The 11686-nt window shown below is 41.0% G+C and overlaps 1 protein-coding gene across 1 annotated transcript; it reads left to right on the forward strand.

Moving 5' to 3' along the window:
* Nucleotides 1-282: 282 nt before the first annotated feature.
* zic2a (zic family member 2 (odd-paired homolog, Drosophila), a) lies at nucleotides 283-4311 on the forward strand. The gene is made up of 3 exons (XM_039819120.1): nucleotides 283-1776; nucleotides 2962-3125; nucleotides 3306-4311. Exons 1-3 carry the CDS (start codon nucleotides 804-806, stop codon nucleotides 3498-3500), a joined length of 1332 nt encoding a protein of 443 aa, XP_039675054.1. The 5' UTR covers nucleotides 283-803; the 3' UTR covers nucleotides 3501-4311.
* Nucleotides 4312-11686: the final 7375 nt, after the last annotated feature.

Raw genomic sequence — 11686 nt, forward strand, 5'->3', positions numbered from 1 at the left:
TACCTTATTGTTTCTCAACAAATGCCACATTTTAATCTTTTTTTCATACTACAACTTGGCACCTACGGAATATAAACAACAAAAACATGTTCTCTCCTCTCTCTTGTCGTGATCCTTTCGCTTGTATATACCCCCCAAATCTTCTCCTGAAAGTAGGCGGTAATTATTAGTGGAAAATGGCGTTGCACTATTAAGTCGCCAGAGCGCTACCTGCTATTGGAGGGGCACCTGGGATTGATGAGGCGCAGTGGCCAATGAGACTGCGAGGAATGAATGAACGGGTTCCAGTTAAAGGGGGCGGAAGAAGAGGTTGAGCCAGTCCACGGAGAAACAGGGACCCTCCGCGATAAACACAGGCGAGCCAGAGAAATAAATACATACCCAATCGGCACAGCGATTTTTGAGATGATCCAGCTACTCTCGGTCTGTGCACGCAGAGGACACCTAGTAAGATAATTATTTAATTCTTCGAGTGCATTTTAACGCAGCCAACTGTCGCAGTCAATAGAAGAGGACACGAGGAAACTCTTCACTTCATTGCATTTGGATTTTTGAGGCACAAGTTAACTATAAGTAAATTCAGTGTTCGATAAGCCGAGCTGGTTTTTTTTTCCTCATGAGCGGAGCAGCGTTTTGAATCACGCCTGATATGGTGTTTCCAAGGTTGGAAGTTGAATTGTTGCTTACCAGCATAAACATTTGATTTTGTTGTTTAACTTATTCGCTGCAGCCCTGCGCTGATTTAAACAAAAATAATAATAATAATAAAAAAAAAATAAACAAAGAAATCGCTTTCTGAAATAATGTTGCTGGATGCTGGTCACCAGTTCCCCGGACTGGGAGTGGGGTCATTTGCCAGGCATCACTCAGCGAGCGAGATGCAGGAGAGAGACTTGAGTTTGGCACAAAATAGCTTTGTAGACTCCGCACACATGGGTGCGTTTAAGCTGAACCATGATCTCTCTCCGGGACAGAGCTCTGCCTTCACCAGCCAGGCGCCGGGCTACCCCGCTGCGGCTCTGGGAGCTCACGCCGCCCATGTCTCGTCGTATGCAAGCTCTCCTTTCAACTCAACCAGGGACTTTCTCTTTCGTAGTCGTGGCTTCGGAGAATCCTCTCCGGCTAGCAGCCAACACACTATTTTTGGCCCCACGGCGGGATCCCTTCATCACTCCCACACAGACACTCAAGGCCACATTCTGTTCCCCGGGATCCACGACCAACATGGGTCCCACGGTTCCCCGAATGTCCTCAACGGGCAAATGAGGCTCGGACTACCCGGAGAAGTTTTCGGACGCTCCGACCAGTACCACCAGGTTTCCAGCCCGAGGACCGACCCGTACTCTGCAGCGCAGCTCCACAACCAGTACGGCTCCATGAATATGAACATGGGGATGAACATGGCAGCCCACCACCACCCCGGTGCCTTTTTCCGCTACATGAGGCAGCAGTGCATCAAGCAGGAGCTCATCTGCAAGTGGATCGACCCCGAGCAGCTCAGCAATCCAAAGAAGTGTTGCAACAAAACTTTTAGCACCATGCACGAGTTGGTCACGCACGTCTCGGTGGAGCATGTCGGTGGACCGGAGCAGACCAACCACGTCTGTTTCTGGGAGGATTGCGCCCGGGAGAGCAAACCGTTCAAGGCGAAATACAAACTGGTGAACCACATTCGGGTGCACACCGGGGAGAAGCCTTTTCCATGCCCCTTCCCTGGCTGTGGAAAGGTCTTCGCACGGTCGGAAAACTTGAAGATACACAAGAGAACACACACAGGTAATTATCACTGTGAAGGCCTTTTTTAAATTGATTTTATTTGAATAATAAGATGTGTGTTATTGTTGTTAATAACCCGGCATGTGCGTTTATTTCGCTATTGTAAACATGTGCCTGGCCAAGAGAAAGATCAAATTATTGGTGGCTATTTTAGGCTGCTAAAGTAGATAGTATTTGTAGATACAGTCAAAGTAGATTTAGGACCACATCCAGGAGAGCGCAAATCCGTTTAGAATAGCTGAATAATGTCTTTATTATACGGCTACACCAAGCACATTTTTATTTTTATTTTTTTTACAATTTTCCTCGCGTAAAACATTTTCCAAACGTGTAGACAACAATTTAACAGGCTCTGTTGATGTTTTTACTGTTGGGAGTAAACTTTAAAAATGGGTCAAAGGGGACAGGGGGAGCGCGTTGCGTGCAGACAGGCTGGTGTAGTAAATCATATCAATTGGTTTAGTGTAGCTTGTTGTCGATGCTGCGCTTTTATAGCTCCCAGGATCCCCCCCCCCCCTTTTCATATAGCTTTTTCATACTTTGTCCTTAGAGAAATTATTCCCACTTATTTTCTAATCGATGTGTAATTCCTGTTTGTTTAGGAGTTGTGTGTTGTGGTGTAGGTTAAGCCGAGGACAGCACCAGTAGTTTAATGCCTTTTGTTTTCTCATGCGTCCCTTTGATAGGAGCTAAGGTGCTAGACAGGGCCATTACCAGCCTTTCACATTTGGACTTATTTTCTTGGGAAATACATTATGGTGCCGTGCCATGAAATTGGTCAGGTGCTAATTAGATTTTTATTGTCTCCCAGCAAATGGTACGCCTTCTGTAGGCCTACTGAGGACGGCCTTATCCCCCTCTCCCACCCCCTCCAAATCACTATGCGCATTATTCATTAACTCCCCCATCTCGTTTTAACATACGCTTTAAACTTTGAATGTCACGGTTGGGATTGCGCTATAAGTTGTTTTAAAATGTGTTATTGATTGCTGTGATTTTAAGGGAACACATTCATACTGTAAACACAATTTCTGCATTTGAATTTTATTTTGCGCATCCAATGAGCTGCACAGCTCCTTGGTATTTTACACTCAGCCTGAGGCATCGCTCTGTAAATATATATACTGTATATATATATATATAGCATATATATGTGACCACTTTATTCTTTTTTGTTTCCTGCAGGAGAGAAGCCGTTCCAGTGTGAGTTTGAGGGCTGCGACAGAAGGTTTGCAAACAGCAGCGACCGAAAGAAACACATGCACGTTCACACGTCGGACAAGCCTTATCTCTGCAAAATGTGTGACAAGTCCTACACACATCCCAGCTCCCTACGAAAACACATGAAGGTAAATACGTGTGTCAGGAAATGTGTGCTGATTAGTTAAATGTGTGTGTCAGGCCTCTGTAATGTTTAATACTAACACATATGATTGTGTTTTATGTTTTGCATCATTCATTCCCAGTTCAATTCAAAGGGTTTTCTTTATTGCTTCATTGCAAGTACTGATTTGTCTTATTTTCTCCAGGTACATGAAGCTTCTCCACCAGCATCAGACTCATCACCAGCAGCCAGCTCTGGTTATGAATCCTCCACACCTCCAGGCCTGGTGTCTCCCACCACCGAGACCCAAAGCAACACCACCCTGTCCCCAGCCTCAGCTGTGCACAACACCACCAGCCACAGTGGCCTATCCTCCAATTTCAGTGAATGGTATGTTTAGGACTAAGCTGAAATGAAGCAACACACACTCATTTCATAGCACTGGACCATTCAGCAGGAGATTGGGACACGTGCACACAAGAGGCACACAAACATTTGTTTATTTTTATTATTTTTGATTTGCCAGGGAATATGACCATTACCACAGAGGAAATTATGTATAATAGTCGCAGTGTATTTCATATTGTAAATAATTACTAAAAGCCCACTTTCCCATTGGTTGTGATAGTTTGTCAGTCTTTGGTGTATAGATGTTCCTTCAATGGTAGCTATTTCTCTAACTGGACTTTTAGTGCACATATTACGATAAAATTGTACTATACTGTTGAATATTGTGATCCTAAGGCAAATTGATTGTACTATACTAAACATCTATAAACTGGAAAGAGTGCCAAAGTTAACATTTAACTCAAACAGACCACAATATTATGCTTGTGAATGTATATTTTAGTTTGCTGGGCTTAACTTGTGATGTTTTGTGCTTTGCAAGTTTGAATTGTGAAATACTATCTGGAAGATTGTGAGGAAAATAAACGTTGTGCCGTTCAATTTTCTGTAAACCCTTCCTTTTGTAAATATCAACTGCCATATTTATCCATTTGTAATTAAATTATGGTATTTACTTGCTACAGATGAAACAGTATTTATAAAGAATGTTTCTTTACTATAAATATGTAAAATTACGAGCTAAACCTGGGCAGTTGTTTCGTTATGTGCTTTTGTTCAAAGTTTTAAGAGGTGTTTTCTTCCTTATTGTGATAAGAATTTTACTGCATACAAATATAATAAAAGGTGTTGCAAGTGCTAAATTTTTCCTTTTTCATGCTTTCTGTTTTGTTGGCTGCTGGTGCAGTTTAGTGAGGTATATTGTTTCGGAGGCATTTACTGTTTTGGTATTATTCAGGCCCTAAATTAAATCTCAGACTTCATAACTTAGTCGTGAAATTCTTCTTTGTGCCCTCAATTTTTGTCCTTAGGCTAAAGGATATTGTGGTGTTTTACCTCAAGCTTTGCAAAGCATGCTTACAGGCCCTAAACAATGTGTCTGTTGTGGTGCTAAAATAAACAGGAGATTTGGGAATCTAAGTCAACTGTGTACACAGTCAGAATTTTCTTGAAGAGAAATTGTACCTATAACAAGGAAGTGCATTCTAGTTAAAACAATTTGTTGCAGTTTGAAATATTTTAATTGAAGTGAAGAACACCCAGCAAACTCAGCATTTTCATTCTGCACACTCAGCACAAAAATGCTTGTGTGCCTGCCAGTCTGTTCATTTAGAGAACAAACTGCAAAACTTTCTCTTCCATATATCATATCTTGTCATTTTATATTTTCCCAGGTCAGTTACTGAGTGCATTCGAAAAACACAGCCCATAAATGTGACCCCTCCCCCACGCTGGACAGTTCACTGCACAGGAGCTGGTGAACTTGAACTTGACTCGGCTTAGTATAGTCTCTGAGAGCGTCTTTGTGCTCTAGTTGTAACCTGTCATGGGAGTTGGCCATATGTCTCTGTAGTTCTGTTATTAATTTAGATGGTTTTGAAGAACGCTTCAGGCGTGTTTGTTTTAATTTGATGCATTGTAGTGCTGTGAGTAAAGATAATGGCATATATTTCTGTCCGTGAATGTGTTATTGCGAAAAAACGAACAAAAAACTTTTTTCTATTAAGCCTAATAAATCCACATAAGTGTTTGTCAGCTGGTTGTCGGTTGTTTTGCGAGACGCTGGCCTCTGCTAAGTGCGCATGCTTCTGTGTGAATAAGTTGCTGTCATTACTGTTATATGAGTCGTGCTTTATAGACGTCCAGGAACATGAAAACACGTAGTGGGACTTGCTGGTGATGGTGGATTTGCGCTGCAGGCCGGCTCTCCGCTGCAGCAGCAAGTGGCACTCTGTCTGTCTTATGGAGCTGATTTGACTGCAGGCAACGTCGTCTCCCGTTATACAGGCTACTCACATTACTTGGCTCACAGAATGATGTAGTAAATAAAAAGGTTGGTAAGGTCTCCAGGGAAGCGGTGCTGATTACAACCAGGCAATGATATCAACTAAAATAAATTAGAACCTACTAAAAACGAGTTTTTTTTTTTCTCTCTCTCTCTCTCTCTCTCTCTCTCTCTCTCTCTCTCTCTCTCTCTCTCTCTCTCTCGTTAAAAATCCTTTCATAAGTTTTAGTTTGTTGGGCTCGTTTCCCATGGCAAGTACATTTACATTATCAGCCAATCAAAAGAGAGCAAACTATTTTTGTGCTTAAACTGTGATGGGTGTATCTCTGTCTCAGAGCAAAACATTGGTTTATATGCAGCTTATTTAGCGCTTGAAATCACCTCCTAATGCCCCCTTCGGTGGCTGGCCCGGTGACCTCTCCGGCGGAGGAAGGTATGGCCTGTGGGGAGTGGGAAAGGTCAGCTCCACACAGTGTGTCGATGCCGGTTCCTGTTCGGCTCCAGCTGCGCTGATATTGATCCGCAGAGAAGGAAGCACTCTTTTTTTCTCCCTCCTCACAGCTCCTTGAACATTGTTGCCTGTAGCCTACGTAAGGATACTATACTGTCAGAGCACACAGCCAACCTGCCTCACTGGGCCCGGAGCTTGTGTTTTTCAGGAGTCACACTTGGACTCAGGCCAAAGTTCAGGAGGAAATCTTCGAGGTCACGTAATAAGTTCACTGAGCAATATGAACCGTTCTGCATGAGCGTATCTAAGGTGACGTTATTACGCAGAGGCTGCAGGAAGGTAGCACGGGACAACAATATGCGTAAAACGTGCTTATCCACATTTTGAGTAATTAGTCCCCCATCTTTATCTAACACACATCCTTTATGGCGTTCATCCAATAAGAGAAATCAACAGGGAAGCAGCAGGTTTTTACCTGGATTCTTAACCTATAGGCCTTACTTCAAAAAACAATTATTTTTTTATTTAGTTTATAGCAGCGCAGTGTGTATTCGTTAAATAGGCGTACAGCATGAGCATTATTTGAGAATCACAAATGTTAATGGTTTTGTTATTTTATATGTGTGTGTGTGTGTGTGTGTGTGTGGTGCGTGTATGTGTGTGTGTGTGTGAGAGAGAGAGAGAGAGAGAGAGAGAGAGAGAGAGAGAGAGAGAGAGAGAGAGGGGGGCAGCATGTCGATTTTTGGGACAACATTGTTTAAATTAAGCTTCACTAGTTGTAGTTTACTTTACGAGCTAAAACATTTTCTGTGTCAGTTGAGGTTGAAGTTTGAGTGAGAGGGCGAAGCAAGGAGCGCGAATGATTGTAGGCCTCCAGGGAATGAAATCAAATCAGTGCGTTCAAGGGATGCCGCACATGCAGCGCGCGCGTGTGTTTGCGTGTCCTAGTCTGTAGTACTTGTTGGTCTGCATCCACAGCAACACATCAGACCTGTCATTTCAGGTGAATGTATCTGCTGTATTGGCTCAATGTTCGCATCAGTGATCAGTGTGGTTTTGGCTGTGTTTTTATTGATGAATAATTATCGTCTCTCTCTCTCTTTTTTTTTTTTTTTTTTTTTTTTTTTTTCTCCACTTATCACACACACACACACACAAACACACACACACACACACACACACAATTGTGTACGGTTGACAAAAAAAATTTAAATCTTTATTGATGTATTAAATTGTGTGTTTTTGCATAGGCCTAAATATTCCTCATTTCAACGTGTAGTGGTTGCAGGCCTAATTTACCTTCATAATTCATCATGGCAGCACAATTGTTTTTTCCACATTTTGTTTGTTTTATGTTTTTTATTTTTTTTTATAAAATCTGGTGACAGAGATTTTAATTCTTTTTAGACAGCCAAACTTGACTTGCTTTAAGATATGAAGCGATATAACGCACAGTATGAAGGTGGTAACGTTGCGCAGCTTTTAAGGACTAAACAGGTGGCTTACTGGGCTTCTAAACGACAGCTTTAATAATTAAAGAAGAGGTAAGAGGTATAATTACACAATGAATTATTACAATGCAAATAAAAAAACGGCCTATACAGTGTATCAATACAACAAGGAACTGAGATAATAAACATGACTTCCTGTTTTAAGCAAACATACACGTTTGTAAGGGCCAAAATAAATTCTTTGCAAGTCAACGACACATTTACACACACAAAAATTATCATGGAATGAATTATAAAATAAATATTGCACATCAATGTTCAACCTATTTCTCCTGGCAGCGCAAATTCGTTCTTTTTAAATGGATTACATTACACGTGATGTTTTAGACATGTTAAATCGACTTGCTTTTAGCAGGCCTTTCTTTTTAGCTGTTTCATTATGAATTATGTCAATACCGTCATTTAAATTATGGAGTTTAAAAAAAAACATTTGGCTTGTTTGCGCACTTTAAATTCGTATATTTTAAACCAAATTCGTTTCTCAATGTGATACTTCCCAAATGGGCCTCCTCCGGAGAAATACCAGAGACACTGTGAAGAGCTTGTCGGCAACCATGTTTGGAAAGAAAACTTTTAAAACAAACGCCACATCCTCTAATTGAATTTGACCTGCTCTAATGAAATGAACGTGTCCGTTCGCCGGCCTTTGTTATTTATAGTCACACAAGTATCACCTCAAACAGCGGGCCTGCTTGCCCAAACCACATTTTAATATAGGTAATACATTTTACAAAATATTTCGTAAAACTATTCAACAATAAAAAAAATGTAATAACACAAAATGTTACAAACCTATATCCTGTATCAACACAAACCTTAAAGAAAATTTAGATTTTTGTTTTGGCCTGACATGAATTAAAGTGGCTGACTAAAATATTTTATTGTAATGATTATGTTACATGTTTATGTGACAGGGCCTTCGTGATAGTCTCTCTCTCTCTCTCTCTCTCTCTCTCTCTCTCTCTCTCTCTCTCTCTCTCTCTCTCTCTCTCTCTCTCTGTGTCTCTGTCTCTCTCTCTCTCTCTCTGACTGTCTCTCTCTGTCTCTCTCTCTGTGTCTCTGGCTCTCTCTCTCTCTCTCTCTGACTGTCTCTCTCTGTCTCTCTCTCTCTCTGTCTCTCTGTCTGTCTGTTTCTATCTCTCTCTCTCTCTCTCTGTCTGTCTCTCTAACTCAACAGTTAATAGAGAGGTCAGTATAGTATGCAGACCAGTATAGTATAGTTTATTACTAAGTGAAATACATAATTAAAATATCAACATATTAACTTTAGTGTAGTGTGATAATTGCAGTATTTTCTTTCTTATATTTATTGTTTGCTTCTTTCTTTCTTTCTTTCTTTCTTTCTTTCTTTCTTTCTTTCTTTCTTTCTTTCTTTCTTTCTTTCTTTCTTTCTTTCTTTCTGTCTGTCTGTGACATGGCTTATGTTGTGTTTGTACTGAAGTCGATGTACAGTCTGCCTTCCTGTGCAACGCAATGGCCTTTCATCTGAGTTCAGCGGCCGCCTTTCTCACACAGATGAATGTGTTTCTGTGAAAGAGGCGGAATGGCTGTCACTTCTCCTGGCACGGCAGAGAAACAAACAAAACCCCCTACTCCTTTAAGGAAGCTGGCGCAGGCACCTCCCATTGGACACAAACACTACAGAGTCAGAAGCACAAATAGCCTCAAAAGCTTAACACTCTCCCTTTCATGCAGAAAGCTTGGCATGACTGGTCCTCTCATGCACACAGAGAAACACAAAGTGGAGAGGTGCAGAGTAAATGACATACTCAAGCTTGACTGAGGTGTGCTCATTGTTGTGGTCTCCCCCCAAAAAGTGTTAGAATTCAACTAATCCCTCACAAACTCAGCATCCTCCCCTGCTGTTGCTTTTGCAGTGAGGTTCTCAATATGGCTCCGACACAACACCATGCCAATTCTCTTATTTGCCACAATGGGTAATGTGCTGTTAATACGGGGCGTTTTCAGGTAACTCTTTTCTGCTGCAGCCAAAGCTCTCCCAGACAGGAGCAGGTGTACCATCAAAGACCAATTATCTGCAAGCAGAACACAAAACCAACCAGGCACACAGTGGCTAATATCATCACTTTGCTTTAAAAAAAAAAAAAAAAATGTGTTCACAGTTTATGCACATCTTTGGTTCACTCACACTTTATCTGGAACATGTGGGAAGTTGATGTGAGAGTGCAGAAGAAAACAAACTTGTCAGGCCCACCCTCCCGCAAACACACACACACACACACACACACAGACAACAACACACATGTATGTGTGTAGCGTAGACTTCCTCTTCAATTCAAAACCACACTCAGCCAAGGAAATTTTCAATTTCCTAACACCTGTAAACATGCTGTTTTACCTCAGCTCCTTTGATCTTCAAACAGGCCAGAGCTGTGCCCTGGGGGACACAGTGCAGAAAGGTGACTGGGTGGTGTGTGTGTTTTCTGTTTTATGGGGACTCTGGCAAGTAATGGAACATTCCTCTTGGCCATTTTGTATTTCATATTTTACTCTCATGCTGGAAAAGTCTGCCATACATTCTTCGCCGAAACAGTTAAGTTCAAGAGGCTAAATCAGGCTCAAACTAGCATGGTTGAGTTCAAGTTTAACTTCATTGTTATGTGTATTAAAAATAAAATGAAATGCTTGTGCTCAGTGGCACTCTTTGCCTTACACAAAGGTAGGTCACACATCCCCTGACAACAACAAAAGACAAACATTACACGTACACAATATACAGTACAACATACAGTGAAACATTGCAGCATCAATGTGCGATTCAATGGTCAAACATGGAAATCACTGAAAACTAAATTACAAAGGGCTGCTTGAGCTCCAAATTCATTATTTCAGTTTTACAGGAAAACTAAAAATACTGCTAAAAGACTTACACGGTCAGAAAAATATATTTGGCACTTTTGATTATTGGCATACTTGTTTCTTAAAGTTGAAAAAATAATATATGAAAGCAAGATAAGACCAAAACAAATGAAGTGTGAGACAGAGTGAGTACCAGAGCTTTGTTTTGACACATTATTGGCTCATTCTGTCTAGTGTGAAAATGTGATCGTGGTGAACGGCCCATCATCATCGTCTGTGAGATGTTAGTCAATATCCTCATTTAAAGAGACAGCATTGATAACACATTAAAAAAAGCACATTTGTGATTTGTATTATGCAGGTTGCATGGTGAACAGCATTTGATTTGTTTTCTCTGACAGGGACAACAAAACATTTATAAAGATGTGAAGATGTAATCTGTAAATCAGCTCTCATGGTTGATCTTTCTGTCTGAACATTCATTGTGACACATTAGAAAAGTTTCTGAACCACTGTTTTTTTTTAACTATTCATGCCAGTGAACCTAGGTGTGAGCATGTTGTTCACGCCCCCCTCCGCTGTCACTCACATTCAATTCAAGAGTGATCAGAAAACAAGAGTCACTGCTCACATTCAAATAGATTTATATGATGTGACACAGGAATGAGTTGAATATCCCCCCCCCCCCACACACACACACACACACACACACTAGCCTCCCAGCCATCTGTCACCTGCTCTGTTTTCTCTTCTTTTCAGAAACTGTTTATTGATTTCTCTCTAAAATCGTACAAGACAACCCTTTGACATGAGCTTAATCTAAAGCAAACAGTGAAGTGAGTTTTCAGCAAATCTCCCATCACTTTGAGATGATTTAATTTATGATGTGTTGTGACATGAATGTGTTGAATGTTTTATGTCTTAAAACACATCAGTGGTAAAAGGCTGTCTGACTTCCACAGGTTTATCTAATGAGATAGAAATGAAAGAGGACAGGGATCAAACCAGTTGCAGTCCCCATGATACCGACTCTTATTCAGTAAGTCATTATCACTCTGATCTTAACAGCATTTCCACTGTCTGCTTCTCTCCAGAGGGTTCCATTCATCAGGGGAGAAACAAACAAATAGCACACTGGTGTAGGCTTTGTCACATGCAAATCAGCAGTGCAACTGAACTTTTTTTTATTTGCATTTCCATCAAAATCAGCATTTGGTCACTAGATTGATACAGGCTATTGATTGTATTTCTTAATATGAATATTATATTTGATTGGAAATCTGAAGAGGTCAGGCAGTTTTTTTTCCAACTTCATCGGTGCTAGCCTTTCTCTGCAGGGTGCCGCTCAGATTGCACCCCATAGACTATTGTCAGTTCTCTCCGAAGAGGCTCTGTTGTCAGCCTCTAGAGTTCTCGAGTTTAGTGGGCTGGAAGGAGCTAATTTGATTGACTTT

The sequence above is a fragment of the Perca fluviatilis genome, chromosome 12 (genome assembly GCF_010015445.1).
Source record: "Perca fluviatilis chromosome 12, GENO_Pfluv_1.0, whole genome shotgun sequence".
In the NCBI taxonomy this organism is placed as follows: domain Eukaryota; kingdom Metazoa; phylum Chordata; class Actinopteri; order Perciformes; family Percidae; genus Perca; species Perca fluviatilis.

Bases quoted from the DNA above. Each gene is read 5' to 3' on its own strand.
- zic2a (XM_039819120.1), top strand. From the start codon at position 804: ATGTTGCTGGATGCTGGTCACCAGTTCCCCGGACTGGGAGTGGGGTCA. The intron at 1,777-2,961 runs GTAATTATCACT...TGTTTCCTGCAG, and splicing joins ACACAAGAGAACACACACAG to GAGAGAAGCCGTTCCAGTGT. The intron at 3,126-3,305 runs GTAAATACGTGT...TATTTTCTCCAG, and splicing joins CCCTACGAAAACACATGAAG to GTACATGAAGCTTCTCCACC.